At 42.6% G+C, this 24,707-nt stretch overlaps 1 protein-coding gene across 1 annotated transcript in view; it reads right to left on the bottom strand.

Moving 5' to 3' along the window:
• Positions 1-24,007, bottom strand: part of GRPR (gastrin releasing peptide receptor) — a 33,167-nt gene extending 9,160 nt beyond the window's left edge. The window contains exon 1 of the mRNA XM_032775307.1: positions 23,589-24,007. Within this exon, the coding sequence (XP_032631198.1) occupies positions 23,589-24,007 (419 nt within the window). The remainder of the gene's footprint in view (positions 1-23,588) is intronic.
• Positions 24,008-24,707: the final 700 nt, after the last annotated feature.

Below are 24,707 nucleotides of genomic sequence, written 5' to 3' on the forward strand. Positions count from 1 at the left end.
CTGAGGTATGTCCAGCCCTGGAACAGAAGTGGGGATACTTTCTGTTCTGTCAGGTTGCAACCAGATCTACAGATGGGAAACCCCCTACACTGAATACCATGCTAGAACATTTGTGTTGAGGGACCATTCATTGTTCAAACTGAATGACCTGCTCAGACAATCCCCCAGGCTATTTTGAACCCCTGGCAGTGTGTTGTCTAGAGACTAACCAAGCTCTGAATGCACCAGTTCCACAACCTGGCGGCCTCCAAACAAGGCTGTCTGACTGTGGTAGTGGTGTTCAGCATCTGGATAGTTTTGCCCCAAAAGTGAGGCAGGAACTGCTGAATGTACAGAATATTGTGCTCAATTTGAGGACTTCTATGTGTAACCTGGCCTCGTAGACAGTCCACAAATTCTGGGCTCAAAGGTTGCCCAAATGCATTTCCCAACCCATAGCTGAGACATCAATTACCAGTTACGGTAGGGAGAGGGTGGAGGATGAGAGAATGGAACTCACCTGCACAAATTGTCTTGACTCATCCACCAGGTCAGAGATGATAGTATGCTATCCAGGATGCACACTAGCACATCTGGATGATGAATATGAGGGTGATAAACCTACTTGAGCCATACTTCCGAAGCTCTGATGTACAGCCTGGTGTGTGAGGTGACATGCTACCACATGACCTGAGTGTGGGAGAATTCTTCACACTGGTCTGAGGACGGTTCTTGAGGGATGCACAGAGATCCGATATAGTGCGAAATCTGGAAAGAGGCAGGAAAGCCCTGGCCAAGGTCAAATCCAGAACTGACCTGATGAGCTCTATCCTCTGAATATACACTAAAGATTGCTCAGTTTCAGGCCCAGGATATTGAGAAGACAGAACGTCTAACAGACAGTGGCCTGTACCTGAATTGTCGGAATGGAATTTGATATTTATGTGCCATTCTTTTTGGCCACCAGCTGAATAGAGGAAAGTATTTGCCAAATTGTTTTGCACAATTGTGACGCTTATGGACAGGGAGAACCTTCCCTGCTGTTGTGGGGTGGAGAATATCAAAAAGTTTGTGAGTATTCTCTTCCACAATCTCCAGTTGAATCTCCAGAGAGATTGCCCAGGAGCTCCTGGTGTACCTTAAAGTAATCTGGTACCAGGGAGAATGCCTCCTGTACCAGGACCTCATCAGGAGATGAGGATGATGCCTGCCAGGAAGGTAAAGCTTGACAATTTCCAAGATTGCTTATGTGGTAGCAGGACAGATTGCAGCTCCAGAACTAGTTCTGGCAAGTCCTGAGTTTTGAAAGTCCAAAGGCTGATCAGTACTGACCATGACTGGTTTTTTGGTATGGGCTGGAGAAAGAACTTTCAGGAGGGAGCTATTTGTATGGGGGAGTGGTGAAGTAGATCTAGCTGCAGGAGGCATCCTTGAGGGCAACCAGTGAAGCCATTGAGGGGGCTCGCATGGCACTGGTCCCCAAGCATGCCTGACCAAAGTGTCCCAATCCCTGGCTGAAGCCTCTCAGAATCCCAGTGGTGAGTATGGGAATGGGACTGAGCTCTAGACTGTCAGTACAGGGATATCCTAGTCTTACCTCAAATTCCAGTGAGGAATCTGAGGAATCTAATAGCCAGGGTGATACACAGCCAGGATGGGATTCTTGGTGATTCATCTGGATCTGCATCAAGCATGCGGTACCAGAGGAAGCATAGACAGCTTCCCAGCTACCAGCAGCATGTAGTGTAGAGGAACTGCTACTGAACCAGAGACGTGAGTAAGTACTGGGCCTGAGGGCGGTGGTGCCTAACTAGAGTACTCTAGTACCGATGTCTGCACTGAGCCCTGACAAGGATCCTGGGCCCAGAGCAAGGGTGAAGGTGGTACTGACAGGGACAACAAGCTCTGGTTGCAGCACAGGCCACTGGTATTGGAATAGACATGGGCTACTGACCTGCTGGAATAAGGGATGATGGAGCCATTGCAAATGATGTGGTAGCCAGTCTCAGCAGTTCCTGAGAGGACACTGGAGTTGATGGCTCAGGTCTGTCCATGTGAGTTGGAACTGGAAAGTGCAAAGCTGAAGGGTGCACAGGTGCTGGATCAACCTTCTATAGAGGAGTCCCATTTTCTGGACTTTGAAGAACTGGATACCAATTTCTTCCTAAGCTTCTGAGTCTGGGGCTGTTCCAGAGTCGTGGGACTCAAAGAAGATGGTCCTGGTGGTGGGGATCTCCTCTGGCTGTGGTCTGCTGAAAGGGCTGGGGAAGCAAGATGGGAAGGAATCTCGAAGGAATAACATTTCAGTGACTGAAGGGTTCTGATGCTGGTCTAAGGATGACCTCCATAAGTATATAATGAGATGTTCCTCTCTGTTTTTTTGACCTGATATTAAAACCATAACAATGGAGAATCTATCTCCAAAGTGAGCATCACCCAAGCACTTGCAGTAGCGTGAATGAGGGTCACTAAATAGGCATAGCCTTTCTGCAGCTCACACAAGGTTTAGGCCCCAGGGACCTTGGCATAGGCTCCCTCAGTAGTGGGAGGGGCCCGGAGGTACTCCTGACAGAAAAAAAAAAGTAGAATGAAAAAAATTAAAATTAAAGAAGCAACATATTTTTTTTAAAGTCAAACAATGGGGAAAAAACCCCACTACATAGAAGAGAACTTTGTTTGTGAGGAACCCCAGTGCTCTGACCACAGATGGTAAGAAGGAACAGAAGGAAGGGCAGGGTGATTCTGCCCTTTTTACCCTCACTTCAGAGCACAAGGAGCTTGCCAGTGGATGGGGCCACCCCCATGTGTGTCACTGGGGAAAACTCTACAGCACATTCTGTATGACATGTGTACACATACAGTGTCATTGAGGCAACTCTAGGTATTTTGCTGCCCCAAGCACGGCAGGCAGGCTGCCTTTGGAGGTCCTGAAGCTGCAGGACCAGCAGACCCTTCGCAGGCATGTTGCTGAAGGCATTCTGCTTGCCTCCCTTGCAGCGACCGGCAGAGCACCTCCCGTGGCTTGCTGCCCCAGGCACATGCTTGGCATGCTGGTGTCTGGAGCCGCCCGTAGGTGTCATGTACAAATGCAAGCGCTCAAAGAAGAATTGTTCTATATAGGAAGCTATTCTATACATGAGGTAATACAAGCCTGTATTCATACCGTTATATGTCAGAGTTGTAGTAGTTAATTGGTGCATTGTGCTAGGGCTACACCATTGGCGATGTTATGCAGAGTATGTTAAGATATTTGTGTGGTCTGGGAGCACAAAGTTTTTAGAGAATGAAATAGCATGATTTCTCATTTGCTTTTGAGCTTGAATCAGCTCTTCCCCCACCCCCACTTTCCCTCTCCACTTCTCTTTAGAGATTTCTGCTGAGGATGTTTAATCAATCATGCGGTTTATAATTAATTAAAAAACCTCTTGTCTCCATCTCAAGAGCTGCCTCAGGATATCTGTGATTTCAATGGCAATTAGTTCTGCTCTTCTACTTAAGCATTTTCATATGATGGGTCAAATGGTATTTTAGGCATGGTAGGGATTTTTCTAATGTCCACCTGCTAGTCTATGAATTTATCTTTTCCTCCTTCTGTCAGTAACAAATATATCAACTTTTTTCCAACTAACCGCAAGGCTGGCATCTGCAGTCCCTTGTGATGTGTATTATTAATGATTGTACTGAATGACACATACTGCAGAGCTCATGCTACTCCCCTGCAAGCAAAACTCATCCCCTCAGGCTTTGTCATCGTCACCAGGACATTTTATCGTGTTTGCAGACAGTTGTGAAGAATCGAGTTAAGCTGACACCAGGCGAATCAAGATTGTCCCTCTTCTACACAGGCAGATCAGCTATGATCAGCATCACATCGACCGATCACAATAATATTCATTTTGTAATAAATGCCAACGTCTTGTGGCATAACTGGTAGCCATTTGGATGCCATTTCTACCCCCAAAAGACAAATTCAGTGAAGTTTCTTGAAGGTTTTTTCTAAATCTTTCATTGTCACTCAGCATTATAGCATCCTGTTTGTTGGGTCACCTGTTCAACAGGTAAACATTCTTCAGAGTTGAGTACTAGGTTCAAAATGGTCTCTGCCCAAAAATATCTACAGACATATCCACATTGACTGCTGTGCAGCCAGTGATATATTGTCCAAAAGCACTTTTATACAACATTGAATGTCCAGAAATAATATTGAAAACCATGGTGGGGTTTCTTTTGTCCCTAACTTCATGCACAATTGAGCCAATGGAAGGCTTTCCACTGAAATCAGTGGGAAGACATTGGATCAGACCCATGGATGGGTAAAAGTACAGGAATCAACATATTTGCTTCGGTGGCTACTAATGCCACATATTTTGGGGGATGTAGTAGAAAGAGAGCGCCTGAGCCATGATTAGCATTGAGCAGTCTTCTCTGTGCCTGCTGTGGATCAGCTCTCTGGCAGCACAAGCACTGCCTACCAGCCTCCACAGGCCTTGCCTTCTCTGTACAGATAGCAATAGGCACACACCAACCTCTGAGTCCTCAGAGCGTTCCCTGCAGCACTCCGCCCCTTATCGACTGGACACTCACCTAATTACCAGGTCAGCTGTTCCCAAAGTCACAATACACTCAGAATCGCCAGGTTTATTGTAAAATAAAATCATAACCTGCTTTCTTTCTAGAGACTAAACCTAATTCACAGGTTAGGTTAACCTCCTGTCTAAAGAAGTTTCTCCCCCAAAAGATCTCTCCAGCATTTTCAACCAAGCTGGTAGAGATCAATGTTCCCTCTAATTTTTTACATCCATGTGTGGAATGACTTTTGCTATGTGCACAAATATGGTGGTGATGTGTGGCAGGGGTGGGGCTGAGGGGTTTGGAGTGTAGGAGGGAGCTTTGGGCTGGGCCAGAGGGTTGGCATGCAGGGGGTGAGGGCTCTGGCGGGGGGGGGGTGAGTGCTCTGGGGTGGGGCCAGGGATGAGGGGTTGGGGTGCAGAAGGGGGCTCAGGAGTAGGGCAGCAAAGATTCCTGTAACCCATGTGCCTCCCCTCTGTGCCCTTTGCCAGTTGGCACTAAGGGATTCCTGGGTCACAGTAGTTTCATTCACTTCAAATAGAACTTCAGTGGTAATCATGACAGTTAGCCATGAGCTTAAGTACCCTGCTGAAGCAGGACCTAACTGAAGCTCTTAATACAATGTGCTCTCTGCTATCCATGCAGTGAGACTAAAGGCCTGATCCTGTCATCTCTCTCACACACACACACACACAAATACACACTCTCTAAGGGCCTGATCCTACCATTATATACTCATAGACTCTAGGACTGGAAGCGACCTCGAGAGGTAATCGAGTCCAGTCCCCTGCCCTCATGGCAGGACCAAATACTGTCTAGACCATCCCTGATAGACATTTATCTAACCTACTCTTAAATATCTCCAGAGATGGAGATTCCACAACCTCCCTAGGCAATTTATTCCAGTGTTTAACTACCCTGACAGTTAGGAACTTTTTCCTAATGTCCAACCTAAATCTCCCTTGCTGCAGTTTAAGCCCATTGCTTCTTGTTCTATCATTAGAGGCTAAGGTGAACAAGTTTTCTCCCTCCTCCTGATGACACCCTTTTAGATACCTGAAAACTGCTATCATGTCCCCTCTCAGTCTTCTCTTTTCCAAACTAAATAAACCCAATTCTTTCAGCCTTCCTTCATAGATCATGTTCTCAAGACCTTTAATCATTCTTGTTGCTCTTCTCTGGACCCTCTCCAGTTTCTCCACATCTTTCTTGAAATGCAGTGCCCAGAACTTGACACAATACTCCAGTTGAGGCCTAACCAGCGCAGAGCAGAGCGGAAGAATGACTTCTCGTGTCTCGTTTACAACACGCCTGTTAATGCATCCCAGAATCATGTTTGCTTTTTTTGCAACAGTATCACACTGTTGACTCATATTTAGCTTGTGGTCCATACACATACACATACATACACAAGCACACAAACACTTTCAACTCAATAGCAGCTTGAGGTGTGCATTGTACGGCACCATTCAGCTCTCAGTAACAAATCTAGCCACAACCTTGCTGGCGCTGCTACCATAGTTTGCTCTTAAATTCAATATCCCTAATTATTGTGTGATACTGACATTTTTCAGTTGAAAAACGCCTAAAGAAATTCCCAGAGGATTAAAAAGCAAGAGATGTTTCATGGGCCACAATAAAGGCTAACATTGCGAAAGGAGAACATGCCTTTTGAAGACTCAATCACATAAAATTGGATGCTAGTCAAGAACCACTGTCAGTGCCAAGCACTCCAAGTTGTCAGTTTGCACAGAGGAAAAAGCCTGGATTGCTGATTCAGTTGTAAATATGAATGAGACTGACCTATGCTACTGTTCAGACTTTGAATTCTTCTGTACCCATTGTACATATTAGACAGAGAATCACAGAGAAGCCACTAATGAGCTCATATGCGGGATGACTGCCTGAGTTCTATGTGTCTCAGATCCTATTCTCTGCCAGGACAAAGAAATCATAGATGAGGCTTTAAACAAAATCAATTACTCTGCCTTACTGAGTGTGACCGCTAGATCAGACCGCACTTGTTCCAACACTCCACCAGATTTTGGGTAGACACGTACCCTTATAGATTCCTGGTCTCTTGTCTCCCAATGTATCCAGAGACCCTTGGTTTTCTCATCAAAGCACTGCTCCACTGGCCTTTCTCCTTCCACCACAGACAGAGTTGAAGCCTTGCTCCGATATGGCAGGGCTCTGAGGCTCTGCATGCATCTTGGGGAGAGACAGGAGGAGAAAACTCTGCATCACATCTACTAGAGCATTCCTCTGGGCTGGGTCTGTAGGAAGGTCTTAGAATAAGGCCCAAATATTATCAACTAAAAAGAATCCTATTGCTGCTAGGTTTTGGACCATCTATAAAACAAAACCTTAGACCATCCTCTACTATTTATAAATTGGACAGAAAACTCAGGTATATTAGTGGGGAAAAGTCCGGACTCCTGGGCAAAATGTTCACAACAAAATTCCAGAAAATTTGCCTGGCCTCTGTTTTAATATAAACTCAACATTCAGACTGCACCAGGTTTGCTGTATACTTTATGGACTTTTCAAGCTGAGTTGGAGCCAATTTCATGCTAGTGTCAGGTTTTGCATTGAAATCATGACTCTTTTTATTTTTTAATGTTGACTCACACAGTTTGAGTTTTACTTTGAGATGCTAAGTTCATTTCATCCTGAAACGTAAAAAAAACCTCAGGTGGTAGGGTATTAATTCAGGGTGAACTGAAGTATTCACAAATATTGAGGTGAATTTTTGAGAAGTGAAACTGCTGAGTTCTGCACAGATCTAGAAAATAAACTCCCATGAAGTATCTAGTGTGTCCTGCTGTAATGAAGCCAAAAAAACAACTTTTATTACAGTCTTCCCATATTTGAGCTCCCAGTTGAATAGAACAGAAAAAAATGAACAATTTAAAAAAATCAACTTTTCCAAAGGTCAAAAGGCTCAGGTTTAATGTATTTTAAAAATTTCTTCTGAGCTGATTCCTCTGTCCCTTTTGCCAAACGTAATATGTGCACTTGAGTCTAAGCTCTGGTATATAAAGGGAAAAATTGAAAATTCTTAAAGATATGTAGCTACAGTTTTCTATTGTCACAGTGCAAGAGTTCCTCAGACAACATGAAAGGTAACATATTGGCATGATTCCAGTGACCTTAATTAGTAAATAAAAGGCCTTAAGCCTTGGGGAAAGAAGTTTAATCTTATTACATGTATGAATTACTACATTAAACAAACATAAGAAGGAGTCCTGTTGATAGTAAAGTATTTCACAGGAGAAATTATAAAAAAATCTGACTGGACATCTGCAGCAGCAGTGAGCAGAACAATGCCATAAACTTTGGGGTTTTTGTTTTGTTTTCTTTGTCAGGAATGAATGGTATGAATATTTATACATCTGTAGATAAGTAAATCAGCAAATCTATTAAATAGATATATTTCCACACAAGGTTGCTGGACTGTGCAACTCACCAAGACACTCCTGACAGCTGCCCAACAATTCATAGTGGGCCTGTTTGTCCAGGGGCTTTGCTTCAGATTGTGGTTATGATGTTTGATTCTGGGGTGGACTTTTGTTACTGAAATCCGTATTTGAAGCTTGTTGGTTTTAATAAATTGTACATCTACATTGGGAAACGTGGATACATAAGCAGCTAGTGTTTGGAATGTCAATCACTTCCTCTTCCTTTTCCAGTGACTTGACATTTCAGTGGCAGAGTTAGCATAGTTGGTCCTTCTTGAGACTTTAATTCAAATCTTACTCCTCACTTGTGCATATTAGCAAATCACCATACAATCTGAATGAACTGCAATTTCAGTTCAGGAATGGCTCAGGACTGATACAGCAAAGGGGATTAGAGAATTACATTTCACTGGTATTTCGGGAAGGAGATCTTAATAGTGACTGTTTAACAGTGACTGCACTATTCCTGGCTGACATCATTGTTATAGATCTTTTCTGTCATGAGCAATGAAATCTATCCCAAATTAATTTAAAAAATAGAAAACAAAACTATTGAAGAGGTGATGTAGTTTATTGCACTGAAATAATGGCAGCTCTAGGGACAGTCTATTCCTAGCAAATGGTTCAATAGTTCTCTACTAGGGGCACCATTTCAGATTTTGGTTGTGGGGGGCAACTCTAACTGTGATTCCAGGGGCTACTTTCTAATAATGTAGAAATTAGCTGACAGGAGCACAGTATCTAATTCCTAAATAAAGAAAGAAAATTTAATTAATATTAGACCCACTCAGCTCTAATACTAACATGTTCTGACATCTTGTTTCAAGTCACTTAAGGGACACTGGTTAGGTTTAAAATGTTAATGTATATTCTTACTTTGTTACTAATTTGAATGTAACATTTGAAACAATTGTAGAAAAATCTCCATTATTTTCTATCATTTTTTTGCAGTTCACCAAGCTTGGAATAGATCATTTAGCTTTTGGAAACATCCTCCTAGGGCAAGGCCCCCTGAGTTTATATTGCAAGTGCCTGGGGCTCTGTGGGTTTTACCCCACTGCAAAGAATAGACAAGAAACGGACTTTAAACAGGAGTGAAACACATTTTCAAGTCACTTTCACAGTATTGCCAATGCCAAATGTTCGAAAATCATTTATCAGGCTCACCAAAAATCAAGAGATTATGTAAAAATAATCAATGTGGTGTTCTTTTTATTTCTCTTCTACTTTTTGAGCTTTTAGGATGCACTATGGTAACATTTTGAAGCCTTTTCTACAGCCACAAGGGCTAGAAACTTCATTTTTCTTTAAGAATGGAGGCTGAAATCATCACATCTCCACTTGACTCCTGGAGCTGGGGCTTTAAGGAAAATAATAATTATCATGAGACTCATGAAAAAATCGTGAGAGTTGGCAACATTGCTTTTACTTCTGTTCAAAGGCTAGTTACTTTCCAGAAGGCTCTTAAACACAGTACTACAGTGATTGAGATGCAGTTCTCACAGGAGAATATTTAAAACCAAACATCAAGAACATTCCACATTTTAAAGATGAGAAAAACATTGAGACTTCTGAGGTATATCAGGGCCATTGCAGGCAGGAAAGGAAAATAAACAGGCACAGGAGATCTGGGCAGCAGTTCCTCTTGAAAGAAAGTTGGAGGGTCCAATCTTCTAGTCCTTAATCAAGTAAAACTTCTATTGCCATCAGTGCCTCCACTCAGAGATATTAACATGTGTTCAATAACTATACATTTCAGACTTAAATATCTGAGCCATCTTATCCAGAGTTATGTATCTTATATGAATTGGCTCAGGGACTACATTTTCTGGCATATGCTGAACAGTGCTGAGCACACAGGTGGTGCCCAGCAAATAATACAAATCATGACATAATCTTTGACTTTATGGACTCTGTGATGCAATTTCTGTTCTTTGTTCTGGAATTGACCTGGATACAGCTGAAACCCCAAGAATTTGAGGTGTAAACACATCTGATACTCATATGACGCTTTCTCATTCCTTCCTTTTCTCAAACTCAGAACAAAAAATGACAAAATAAAATGGTTTTTAGTTAAAATGTAAAATTGCACAGCAGCCATTGCTCTATAACCCAGCCTGGGGCAGAACCCACCACCCCTTGGGGGCTGTGATCTGACTCTTGTTCTCTTTCTTTTTTCATCTTTCCTACCTCTGTGCTGCTTTTCATGGTGTCAAACTGCTTGGGACTGATTGCTGGGGTCTCAGAGAACTGGCCTTCTTGGTTTTGCTCTCATCTATCAGTCTCTTTTTTTACAGCCTACAGCAGAAAGATAGGCTGGTCCAGTGGATAGGAAGCTACATAGGTGCCAACTCCATGGATGCTCTGGGGTTGGAGCACCTACGGAAAAAAAAATAGTGGGTGCTCAGCACCCACCTGCCAATCAGCTGTTCAGTGACAGGTGAGAGGTGCTAGGGGGAGGGGGCAGAGTGGAGATTGGAAGAGATGGAGTGAGGGTGGGGCTTTGGGGGAAGAGGTGGAGTGAGGGTGGAGCACCATCCTCTCACCCCGGAAAGAAGAAAGTCAGCACCTGTGGGGAGTTAGCCTTGAGAGACCTAGGTTGGGTTCTACTTCCCCTAGGGACTTCCTGTGTGACCTCAGGCTGGTGCCTTAGGAACAAAGTTTCAAAGGTTTTTAGGCACCCAAAAATGCAGCTAAACATCTTGTGGGATTTACAAAGCACCTAACCTTCTAGGTGCTTTTGAAAATCCCATTAGGTGCTTAAGTAGTTTTGAAAATCTGGGCCTTAGTCTCTCTGTGCCTCAGTGGCCCATTTGAACAATAGGGATAACAGCACTGCTCTACCTCAGAAGGGCTTTGAGGAGAAATAGTTTAGACATTGTGAGGTGTTCAGACCCTATGGTGTTGGGACCACATACGTACCACAGGTACAGTGGGAACTTCTCTATACACTGCTAAACTTCTGTGAGTTTTGGCCCCTTCCTTCACCTGCACCCCTCAAATCTCCCCCTTTTCTGAATGCAACCTTGGTGTAGAGGGCTTGGCTTCATTTCTTCAGAGTCCCCTGCATTCTCTCTTCAAAATCTCCCATCCACTGCAGAGGGATTCCTGTTTTACAGGCTCATTTAAGGACTTCCAGATCCTTAATTTAATGACCAGCCCTTTCTTATTTTAATAACCCTGGCTCTGTCTGCAAACAAAACACTGACTCCCTGCCCCAGGGACACAAGCTGGGAGCAGCACCTCTTCTCTGTAAACTCACATTCCACATTCATGTAATGCTGTTGTTTAGAGTTCAGCCTGAGAGCACACCTCCTGTATGAAACTCAGGTGAGGGGGGCAGAGTACCCCTGTTCTCTACTTGTGATTATCAATCAAAAGTCCTTGCGTGAAACCCTGGTCCCACTGAAGTACATGGTAAAACTCTATTGACTGCAAAGAAGCCAGGGCTTCATGGTTTGTCTTTTAATAGCTGTTTTGTTGTCTTTTATGAAATGAGATTTGTGGTATCAGTTCAGGTCCTAGTGAGTGGTGTATCCATATATTTAAAAACATCATACAATTTGGAAGTTTTAGCAATTATGGCAGTCTTAGCACAGAGGTCTAGAACTGAATGAGCATGGAGACAAAAATGGCCTTCCGCTCTTGGAAGTGATCTGCTCTAGAACAGTTTTTAGGCATTGGTGGCATAGTGGAGAAGCTTACATTGCCTCTGTTCTTGCTTTTCCTAATTTATGGAGGCCTGTACTCTGTTTTAGTCTGACCATATGGTATCTTTCCCAAGCATCACAGTCACTCAAATGAAGATTAACAATCCATTCCACACCATGAAACCCTAGATTCTGTATTCTTCATGGCTAAAAATGGATACGAGAGTATATAAAAATAACTGTAAAATGAAAAAAAATAAAAGAAGAAGAAGAGAAAAGAGCTTTTTGTTCAGCTAACAACCTGAACATCCTGAAGAATCTTTATTAGTAGTGATAATAAATGAGAAAGAAAATACAGATTAATTTAAAATCCCAGACTGAGTTTGCAAGGATCACATTTAGAAAGAGCCAATCATTTTACTTGTAAAATAAGCACATCTGATATGGAATCAGTGAAAAGCAGACCAATGGAATCCCCATAATACCATTTTAAAAGTTACTTTTCAGTGAGAAAACACAATTTAAAACAATGGTGCCCATCCATTGTTCAGGATGTGTCAATATGTTTGATGAAAGTCCATTTTTTATGATTACATGCTCATGATTTTCTGCTAAACTCTGTTCTATTTCAAGTAGGTTCTTATGCCTCCCTCATCACAGTAGTATCATCCACAAGTCTCACTTTTAGGTTCCTAAATCCAAGTTTTACGGTTCCACTGTGAGCTACAAAACTCCCACAGAACCATGTAGGCGCCTACACACACTCAGCACTTAAGTTTTCACATATAAAAGCTCCCTCAGCACCAATCTTTCTGCCTCTGGGCATGTGCACTGGTGCCTCACACTAGACGTCTGGATGCCTACCTCCTGCCTAAGCCCCAGAGTTATGTTATCCATGAACTGGGGGATGATAGGTGCTCATTTACCTAACTCCTGTGCTTTAGGTGTGTTCAGAGGCTGCCTGCTGGATTGGGTCTCATTCAAAATATGTCTGCAAAAGGCAGAATCCCATTCACAATCTAGCTGGAAGGGGTGGTAGCCATTTTGTAACTTTTAGTCCAGTGGTTAGAACCATCTCTGGGAATGCATGAGATCCAGATTCAGTTCCCCCCATCTCTGGAGGTGGGGAAAGAAAGGATTGGAACAAGGGGGGCTCCCACCTCTGAGGGGAGTGCTCTAACCACTGAACTATAAGATATTCCGATGTGGGAGCTCCCTCAGTCTCTTCTTTTGAAGCTGTTCTGCTGGATAAATAATGAAAGAGTGATTGGCGCAGAGGGACTGGATCCTACGTGGGTGCTCTAACCACAAGGCTATGGAATCACTCACTCTCTCGCTCCCACTCTTTTTGGCCCATAGACTATTGTAAGTATTTATCCACAGTGGAACAGTTCTCTTGTGTAGTGTGAAGCAGCCAACTAAGTCATTCCTACAAGAAACTACTTAGGTGCTGAAACTGTCAGACTCCAGGAAAACGGTTCTGGTTTATGAAACACTAAGCAGAAATCAACACCTCCCTGCAGCCTGGACGTAGGCACCTCACTCCGAGAGAGGTGCAGGGTTTAGGACATACCCTTTCTCTTGGCATCTCTCATTGGCTAGCTTAGGCAGCTGCTTGACTGTATGCTGGCTTTTGTGGATCACATTCTACGGTGCCTTTCTCTCTCCATTTGTTGTATAGGGAACCTAGTTCAGACCTGTGGATCGTAGTGTTGTCCCTGTGATTTTCTAGGTGCTGTGCTGCTAAGCGTTGCAGTGCCTCCATCCCTTTGTGGATCCAGGCATAAGAACTTTCCTGTAGTAAATTGATGGGCATGACTAATAGCTGTCACAAACACTTGTTCCCTTTACAGAAAACTCACCCTCCCAATTCACTTACATCCTATTTTTCTGTTTTATCCCTTGCTGTGTTCCATCTGCTATATAGATTGTGAGATCCCTGGGACAGAAACAGAGCTCTTTTTTGTTAATTGTCTGGACAATGCCTAGCAGAATGGAGCAAGGGTTCCTGACTCTGTTACAGTAATGCCTAACAACATCAAATACAAAATAATAACCCGGCTATAGCCCACTGTTGCTTAAATATTGACACATACTGGCCCATTAGCACTAAATCTGCCCTCAGATTTTCATCCATAAGTCCCATTGACTGAAAAGGGACTTGTATGTTTTTCTGATAATGGAATTTGGTCCACCATGTTTAAGCCATCTGGTGTAACTGGAAGTGTAATCAAAATATTAAGAAAGCTCATGCTGCTTGCGCTGTTTTTCTTGGTGCAGATAGACAAAGGAGCTGAGCTAATGCAAACTAAAACCGTGGCTGTTATAAGGGATTATATTGTGTTGACACAGTGGAAAGCAACACAGGATGTAAGATTTTGTACATCAAGCAAAAGAGATATGCATATCTACATGTATACCGTGCATGCAGCACAATAAGAACTATTCAAAAGTAATCACGAGGAAACGATTCATTAAGGGCCTATGCAACTCCCGCTGTAGTCAATGGAGACCTTCCATTGAATTAAATGGGAGTTGGATCAAACCCAAACCATTCAGCCCATTCAGATTTTCTTATCTGAACTGGAAGTGTTAAAATTCAGCTTCAGAGCTCTCATATCTGAACCCAGAAAGTAATTGTAAGGGAACCATTCAGCAAATTTTCATAGGCTTGAACAGGCAATCTTTTGTTTTTCCGGAAAATGGTTTACTCAGTCCTCACTCAAAAGCTTCCTGTTAATACACAGAAAATTATAGCACAACAAGCAGATTATCTGAAAACAGTGCTTTAGTGCCCTGGAAGCAATACATAACTTATGAAGTGTTATTGCTAGATTGCCTGCAATACATTCATAACTCAGATGCACATCCAAGTTTTACAACCCATGCTAAATATGATTTCAAGCTTTTGTCAGCCACAAAAGATCAAACCTTTAAAACAATAGCATGGAAATCCAATCTGGGTAGAAAAGCAAGCCACATAGTGGTTTTATTTCACTGTGGCTTGTTTTATTTAATCCCACTGTAGAAACTATAGTTTGCTAGTAATAAAATTGGACAGCTGAATGGATCTAGAGGTGTTATTTTTTCTGCTGGGATTATACATATAGTTACTAAAGTGTGCTGTATGTCTACAGGGAACAGGAGAGGTTAATTCAACAGGTAAGGAGACTGGCTTCTCTAATTTTGAGTCCTTGGAAATATCGTCCCAAAGGGTTTGGATTTCTTTTCCTTTCATGGCTTTCTTAGGATCAATACACTGCAATAACAGTACATAGGAGAAGCACACATTATTTGTATAGTCACACTTACTGTAAGGGACAGAACATAGTCTAAGCACAGGACAGAGAGTCGGTTGTATCTGAGTTTTAATTCCATTTCTGCAGCTATCCAAGACAACACAAAGTCAAATGTTACGGCCAACGTTTTCAAAAGTGGCCTCAATTTTTGAGTACCCAACTTTAGACACCTCAAGCCTGATTTTCAAAGCCCTGAACTACTACAGCTACCACTGTCTTCAGCTGTAAACAACCAAGGTCTAGATCCACTAAGGGACTTAGGTGCCTAACTACCACTTTAGGCACCTAAGTCCAAAATTTCGATCCTCAAAATTCCCACTCAGCTGCTGCCTAACCCAGTAGGCAGCTGAACTCCCATCGCTGCCTGAGTTTCCACCAGAAAAGTCCCCTAGGTACTTACATGTCTGCCAGTGTCACAGTTACATGCCCAAGTCCCAGAAGGCTCCTAATACTAGGCATTTCCCCACCTATCTTGCCTGCAGAGCCCAATCTGGGAGGACTGCTCAGCGGCCACCATACAGCATGCCTACCAGATCAGACATGCTACCACAAAATACACACGTTGTTCAGCTCTCTGCTCTGAATCAGGCAGAGTACAGACTTGAAGCCAGGTCTCTTATAGCCTGGAAGAGAGTCCAACCACTAGGCTATTGTGGGGGGATCCTACCTCTTCATTTTTTGTGAAAAAGGGCTGGTATGGCTTAGGCACCTAACTTCAGGAGGGGGTCACAGCTGCAAATCCTTTTGAGGGGTGGGGCTTAGGTGACTCCCCTCACCTTCCTATTGGTTAGCTTAGACAGCTCCCCACTTTAGCACACTGGGTTTTGTGAATTTGGAGTCTTAGGTGCCCAACTCTCCCATGCATTGTATACAGAACCTGGGCACCTAACTCAGGGCTGTGGATTCCACTAGGTGTCAGGGCACCTAAAGTTAGACATTGCAGTGGTGATCCTGAGTCCCATTTGTAGATCTAGCTCCTCACTGTATGCTGATAACTCCTGCACATAAGTTTATCAAATGCTGGTGTATTCTATAACTATGCAGCTTTCTGAAAGAGCTGAGTGGCACACAACCCTGCAGTCTTCCAGTATTAACAGCTTGATAATCTAGAACAGAATTTTTCAACCTGTGGTCTGTGGATCCCTGGGGGACCTCAGACTATGTCTAAGATTCCCAAAGGAGTCCACACCTACAATAAATACGCTATTTGCAAACTCACTACAACTACATTTCTTCCTCCTGTGTTTTGTGAAAACAAGATTACATTGGGAATATGAAAGGCTTGTAACTCACTGCATGAAAACCTTGCTATTTGTTTTAACAAACTCTGTGAAAAATTGAGAGTGTGTGTTCAGTGCATGGCAGCCCAGCTCATTTAAATAAAAAAACATAAAATGCCTGTCAGCCTCATGCTCTGAGGGAAAGCTCAGTTACAAACCAGCAGAGAAATCTCCAGTGACGGGGATAATTAAATGAATTGGCTTTTTTCTTAGTTTGCAAAGCATCACCTACGCAGCCAGTTTTGACTTTTCTGTATGGGTTAGTTATTATTAGATGTGTGCACTCTCGCCACATAGCTGTGTCCAGCATACACCCAAGCAGATGAAGTCAGTTCTTGTGTGGGATTTAATAAACATTACCACAAAAACTCTTGTCCTTTGTCAGGATAGGACAATAACCCAGATGAACAGCCTTCCTCCAGCAGGGTTTACCCACAAACTTTAGAAAACATACACACTCTTTCTCCAAGGATTCACCAAGCCTCTCTCCCACCACACAGCCTCTACTTATTTTCCTGCTCTTTCATACCCAGCAATGGTGCCTATAGGTCATGGAGCACAGCTTCAAATCCCCCACACTCTTTAGCACTTTCCTATCTGCCTCTACACCGCTGAAGAGCTCACAGGAAGCCAGCAGCCACCCAGGTGGATACAAAGCCAAACTGCACAGGATACAACCTTCCTTGCTCATACCCAACACAGCTGAGCAGATGTGTGCACAATGTAGCCAACCTGAAAACACATTCATATTAGTTACCTCTTCCTTGTGCCCCTTCCCTCACTTGTTGTCTCATTCAAATGTTGTGTCTGTTCTTTAAACAGTCTATGCACTAAAGAATTTATTATTGGTTTGTACAGACCTAGCACAATGAGGGTGTGACCCTGATTGGGGCCTCTGGGCTTTACCGGAACATAAAGAGTAAATAAACAGTAAAGAGTCAGTAGCATGCCCCTCTCATCCAGTAAAACAGTTTCCCCACTTCCTGTAATTTAACTGATTCCTGTCTACTATGATCACACTATTATTCACAGGTTGGGCTTAAGGGTTTAGCGGATAGTTTGTGAGACGATTCTTTGGGGCAGTGGTTCTCAACCAGAGCTCCACAGCCCACTGGGAGACTGCGAGCTCTTCCAGGGGGTCCACCAAGCAGGGCCGCTTAGAGTCTTGAGCCCTGGCAGTTGAAGCTTGGACTCCTGAGCCCCACTACCCTGCGGGTTGGAAGACCCGAGTCCCCGCCTGCGGAGCTAAAACCCAGAGTTCCAAGCCCCAGCACACTGTGGGTCTGAAGCCTGGAGCCCCGGAACCCTAAGCCCTGAAAGAAGTTGACCCACAGGGCAGAATCCCTGAGCCCGGAGACCCAAGCCCCGGTAGAAGCTTCCCACAGGACAGATACCCAGACTCCCCAACCCCATGGGGATAAAGCCCCAAACCCCCACCTTGCAGGCCTAAAGCCATGAGCCCCCAAGCCTGCTGGAGCATAAGCCCCACTTCCCCCAGCTGAAGCCCAGAGCCCTCCCCCAACTGGGTCGTGGAGCTTTTATAGCGTGTTGGGGGGGCCTCCAAAAGAAAAAGGTTGAGAACTCCTGTTTTAGGGTACACCCACTTTTAACCAATCAATGGGGGGTTAGAGGCTTTTCAGCCCCCATCCTAGTCTCCTACTGTAGGAGAAATAAAGCTCAGAAGTTTGTCCTGGTGTTTGTGCATAGCTGCTAACAATGACAGAAGTTTTACAAGTGACAGTTCAGTTGTCTAAATAAGTTGTAGGTCCCTGCAGGGCAAATCATTGGCAGGATTTGTGTGTATGTTAGTGAAGTTTTGCATTCATACAGTAGTTTGCAAACACTCTGTGTGGTGGGATGGTGGTCAAATCCCTATTGTACAGATGGGAAAACTACAACAGAAAGATTAAGTGGCTTAATTATGTCAACAGAGGAAGTCCACATCAGGTCTATGATTAGAAAGCAGGAATTCATTGCTCCTAATCCTGTGCTTATTCCTCTAGAACATTCTGTTTCTAAGGGTATGTCTACACTACCCACCGGATCGGCAGGCAGTGATCGATCCAGCGGGGTTTGATTTTTCGCATCTAGTCTATAAGCGATAAATTGACCCCCGAGCACTCTCCCGTCAACTCCTGTACTCCACTGCCGCGAGAGGTGCAGGTGGAGTTGACAGGAGAGCTGTGGCAGTTGACCCACCATGGTGAAGACACCACGGTGAGTAGGTCTAAGTACGCTGACTTCAGCGACGTTATTCACGTCTCTAAAGTTACATAACTTAGATCGATTCCCCCTGCCCCCCCGTCTAGTCCAGGCCTTATACTACTGAACTGCATCTCTTTGTGGCCTGAGATCACAACTAGTGGCTCAACAGAGAAGTTCTGTTCATTCTTTCTAGGGAACGCTAAACAAACTGCTTAAAGATCACAGACTTCATACCATTGTCCCAGTGAACTCATTCTTCCTTATGACAGGCTCAAAGGGAAGAATGCGCATAAAGAAAATTTCCTGTAAAGAAAATACAAATGTCTCCAAACCAGTCAAAATGACCTTTCAGGGGAAGATCACTTCATTGAAAGCTCATCATGAGTGGCATTTTTTTGAGTGGGTTGTTTCTTAAAGATTCCAAATCTGACTGGAGACCGGTGGAAAAGATTTTTCAACAGAGTGGAAAGACATGAGAGTGGTCACATGGATTAATTGATGTTAAAATTAACTTCAGAAAACCAGAGCAGTATGAACATTTGCCCATAAAATACAAACTTTAATTTTTCTTTAATGAAAAAAAGTTAGGAAAAGTCACATTTCATTGCTGCAGTTTCCATCATTCTTACTGTCATTAAATAGCCATTTCACTTTGCACTTAGCAAAAAATCAGTGTGTGTGTGTGTGTGTATGTGTATAGGGCTGTCAAGGTTAAAGAGTTATTTATTGCCATGTGCTGCAGTAAGCTTGTCATGGACTCTGCTAATTGGGATGCTCTCTTTCTCTGAGCACAGGGTATGTTACATTGACTTGAATCAACTCATTGAATTATTTTATCTTGAGCTTAAAAATTGCATTCCTTCTACATTGTACTTTCATTAAACTTTTCCTGGTTGATAAGTTCAGTGCATTTGGCAATTAAAAGAAAATCAGTAAAGTAAATAAATATATAAAGTTCCCTGTGGCACTCAGTCTGATTATGTTTTTTGTAGCTCTTCTGGTTTCTCTACTAGAAGCAACTTTAAATAGTGTGGTGGCTCAGTGGTTAAAGTGTCATTATGGTCAAACATCTGGGTTTTCCTATTTATTCCTTCTCCCTGATTTCCATACCAAATTAGCTCAATGTAAATACCAGAGCAAGATTGCAAGGGAGTAGTTCCCCAGAAAAATCTGCAAAGTCACTTCACCCTCCTCTCTCTAATCTCCTTAAAACTCACCTCTGCCATGATGCCTACACAACAGGGTGCTGTGACTACTGCTTATTATACTATCATACTCATCTCACTGCTACCTTGTGAATCCTGCCCCCAATCTTTTTGTTGATTCTACCTATTGTTTCTCACCTTGTGCTTAAATTGTAAGATACAACTATAAGCTATTTGGGCATGGGACTCTATTTTTACTATATGCTCTTACAGCAGCTAATACAATGGAGCTCTGATCCCTAACTGGGGCCTCTAGGTACCACTTCAATAAACAATAATAATAGTATTTTTTTCCGTCAACACACTGCAACTTTGCTAACAGTGCCTGAGGCACACTAGAATTGAGTTTACTTTTTTGTAGATGATGAATGGGAAAAAAAGTTTGTGATGCTATGACAAGCCCCCTCCACTGGAGACATAAAAATGGGCTGTGCAGATATTCACGCTCTCCTGGGCTCCATGGCTTTAGTATAATAGGGCAGTGGGGTTCAGATTCTCTTCAGCAAACCCTTAGTGACCATCAGATGCACTACTGGGCCCCCCAGATGTGGTTCCCCTTAGTGTGGATGGAATGCCCTGCTGGGATCCTTGGGCTATGCTCCTCCTTGGTGGGACTCAGATGCCCAGCTGAGTTCTGTGGACTAAGCTTACTTTTAGTGGGGCTTGGATGCCACTCAAAGTAGATTAAGGAGCTCCTCAGAAATATGACCCTCTTTGTCCTTCCTCACATACTTTGATCAACACTGAAATAGTAAACAATGAAATTGTAACCACTGACTTTAAGTGTCAACACTTTACCGAGAAGAATGACAAAGTTCATACACAATAAAGCTACCATCTCAGACTGGCTCTGATTCAGGCGCAGATCACTGCATTGGTTTACAGATGATTCACACTTGCACGGCTTTCTTTGTACCCATGAGGGTTTAAGTCTAGAGATATTTTTTTTAATGATTCTGCAAGTTTTAATTGGATTCTGGAACATAAGCTGACAGTCTCCAGAAAATAAACATTATATTACCAAGCATCTGGAAACTGGCCAATGTGACCTCCTGTTCTTTTGCAACTTTATTATCCCAGCAGCACTGACAATAACCAAAATAAAAATCTTAGTAAACTAAACAGAAAAGGCCCCTAAAGGAACAGTTCCATTGTGATGCACAGGATTTAAGTTTCTTCACTCTAATTAAGGTTAATAGCTGTTTCATGGATACAGCCTCATATAGTGAGTTCAAAATCTACCTCAGAGGGATTAATATTAGGGAGGGAGAGGAATTATTTAAGCTTAGTACCAATGTAGACACAAGAAGAAATGGGTATAAACGGGACACTAGGAAGTTTAGACTTGAAATTAGAAGAAGGTTTCTAACCATTAGAGGAGTGAAGTTCTGGAACAGCCTTCCAAGGGGAGTAGTGGGGCAAAAGACATATCTGCCTTTAAGACTAAGTTTGATAAGCTTATGGAAGGGATGGTATGATGGGATAGTCTAATTTTGACAACTGATCTTTGATTATCAGCAGGTAAGTATGCCCAGTGGTCTGTGATGGGATGTTAGATGGGATGGGATCTGAGTTACTGCGGAGAATTCTTTCCTTAGTGCTGCCTGGTGAATCTTGCCCACATGCTCAGGGTTTAGCTGATCGCCATATTTGGGGTCGGGAAGGAATTTTCCTCCGGGGCAGATTGGCAGAGGCCCTGGAGGTTTTTCGCCTTCCTCTGCAGCGTGGGGCATGGGTCACTTGCTGGTGGATTCTCTGCAGCTTGAGGTCTTCAAACCACAATTTGAGGACTTCAATAACTAAGACATAGAGTAGGAGTTTGTTATAGAAGGGGATGGGTAGGATTCTGTGGCCTGCTTTGTGCAGGAGGTCAGACTAGATGATCATAATGGTCCCTTCTGACCTTAAAGTCTATGAGTCTATGAGTCAGAGAGTGGGCAGATTGTGCCAGAAAGAAGAGTGCCTTAGTTCCTTAAGTCATTTTCCCAAAACAACATTTCAGTGTGGTGCATTTTTCAACTATCAGCACAGCATGACGGGCAAATGTTTTGGGGTTCAAATGGGGCTGAAATTAAGAGTTTCAGTCTCTGAAAAATAGCTTGCTACAGCTGCAGTTTTCAGTTCAGCTCCCTTGTTCCAGGAGTAGCTTGTGTTCACAGATTGTTCAGTAAAAGCATCTGCACTGTTTGCTTTCACTGGCATGTTATCAGGTAGCAACAAATCTTTCCCTTGGTGTAATTCGTCCTTTACAGTGAACTCTTCTTTTCCTGACATGTTTTGAGTGATTTATATTAAGCCCATAGAAAGGATACTGATTTTCAATGGTTTCTAGAAAAAGAAATACCATCATTACAGATCCCTGCTTTTCAGTAACCTCTCAAATGAGCTGTGCTAGGTGGAGAGCCCACTTGCCTGTCACACAGAAATGAAGAGCACAGGTGGATAAGATCCTGTTCTGGTGCATTTGTATAGCTTTGCTCATTTTCTAGCCTCTCTTACAGCAAATTCACTGAAAAGTATTGGCTTCATTAAGGTGTATGCTTTATCTAGGACTGACACTGATAATGGTGTCTTTATGTGTGCACTAATATACAGTCGAATCACCGTGACTACAAAACTGTATTCCATTCCCACTGACATTCAACCACTCTCTGAAATGTCGTGGGCTGGTCTTTATTTCTTTGTTTTAAAGCCACAGAGCATATCTAGGAGTCAGTGAAAATATTTGAAGTGATTTTTGAAGGAAAACCCAACCAGACTGACACATGGTTAATTCTATCTATGCAGAGCAGCTTATATTTGATTTCCTTATGAACAGGCAAATACTATCCAAATAATGTCTTTCGGTGCAGAACAAAACTGACACCATTTTTCTTACTGGAAGAGTTGGTACCTTTATGAGGTTTCAGAACTTAAAGCAGGTATAGCACTATTCATTAATCTGTTACTTCAGTTCTGCAGCACAGAGTGCAAATAAGGCATTCTGGGCTATTTGACATAGGCATCCATTTATGTAGGAACTGTACTGCAAGTGAATTCTTGTAATATAGCAGAAAAGTAGGCTGTATCCTTAGACGTAATACTACAATTTAAATGTCTGTTGACTTTTGAAGACTAAAGTTTGTAAAATTGATTCAAAAAGCCTTACATGAATCTAAAACAGCTTGATTCCCACACCCTCAGCAGTTTTAAGAAGTCAAATGTTTATATATATATATTATATTATAATATAATATATATATTAGAATGTCATAGCTAAATTGAACACTAATTGGAGAAACATGTTTGCCAGAAATTATAGCACAGATCAGTTTTGGTTAGATAATGGCAAATCAGTGAACCAGGGCAAATCTTTTGAGGGCAGGATCTCTGAAAATCAGGCCACTTACGTGTTTGATATGGAATTAGGCCCTTAACGTCAGGCACCTAATTTTGGATATTTTGAACATACATGATAAACTGTAGCCTCAGATGAAATTAGCTATGTGAAAACTGAGCCATCAGAAAGAAGTGATTTCACCTATCGTAAATTGCTATGTCAGTGTCTTCACGCTTCGTGAAATATGACCTGTGAAGACCTGTGACTAAATCATCTTATTTAAAAAACATGTAATACTCCCTTAGGACAAATGATCCTTCACTAATGGATACTTTTCTCACCAGGTTTTAACTTTATCTTCATCTTCTATCATTTTTCTTTGCCTTAAATTAAACTGACATTGTTAACTAATCTGTACAAAGACTCAGTGTAGCCTCAGAAAACCTCCCCACTAACATTTGTGTTTGGAGGCATGAACACCAGAAATAAACTGAAATTGCATTAATCTACTAAATTAAATTGGTAACAATATATATTTTACCTATCTTCATTTGTACCTTATATGGCCTGTGGGTCCATAAAAGTCTAGATCACATTTCGGGCTTTCAGTAGGAGGCTCACCTGTCTGCTGAGAGAGCTGTAAGTGTGAAGACTGACACCCCCACTGAAGTGAGTTGTATAAAGGGGATAAGTTTACATCCAACTCGACCAAAGAGCCATTCGTCAGCTAGGTACCTGCTGGCATCCACAGGGACACAGGTCACTAAGAGGAGTAGATCTCCTAAAGCCAAACTGGAGATGAACAAATTAGGAACATTTCTCATGGACTTCACAGTACAAAAGATCTTAATCAAAGTGATATTGCCAATAAGTCCTATCAAAATGATGATTCCATAAATAGTTGGAATGGCATACAGGAAACCTGGGTAGAACCAATCATCACTCGGGATGGAAAGATTTGCACTTTGATTGATGGAGATGTTGCAAAGAATAAAGTTATCCACTTTCAAGTCTAGAAGAAAATGCTCTTCAGAAGCCATTGTCTGAATTCGGTTCTACTGGAAGATAATTTTCTTGTTTAAAAATCCTCACATAAAGCTTCTTGAGTTGAATTTTCTTGCTGTATGCGTCTTTTAAATAGACAGAAGAGACTGAAAGTCATATTTCACTGTGCGATTTTTTTTTTAAAAGTCACTGAACAGAACTATTTCCATAATCTGGAATCAGTTTGATTCTGGAACTTTTCTCCCTCTCATTCATTTGGCTTGCGAATAAGTATTACTCAGTTCTAAAAGGCCATTTACCAAATTAAGAGACAAATAGACACATGGAATTTTCAGAATCCAGGCTAGTTAAATTCTCAGCATCAGCACACTGCTCCTGAGCAGAGTTCAGTCTGAATTACATTTTGCAAAACTTTTGATTGTAGCTGTCAAACTGCATTTCCCAGTCTCTTCCAGTTCTCGGAACCTGCAGCTGTAGGCTGGGTTTAAACGTGAGGGAAGGGAACAGCTCTTTTAAAGACTCTGATCCTATAGGTAGGAACCTCTGGACGTCAACGCTCTCTCTGCTTTGCAGGAGGATAGCAAGCTTGCTTAAATGATTACAGTAATAGTATGGAAGCTGCAGGCTTCTGCTGGAGAATGCCAGCCACCTGCTGGACAATTTAATCACTGCCTGGTCACAAAAGAAGCAGCTGTTAACTCTTTAAACCAATAAAACTGTTTTATTGTTTCCTCT

Source organism: Chelonoidis abingdonii, chromosome 1, assembly GCF_003597395.2.
Source record: "Chelonoidis abingdonii isolate Lonesome George chromosome 1, CheloAbing_2.0, whole genome shotgun sequence".
NCBI classification, from domain to species: Eukaryota; Metazoa; Chordata; order Testudines; family Testudinidae; genus Chelonoidis; species Chelonoidis abingdonii.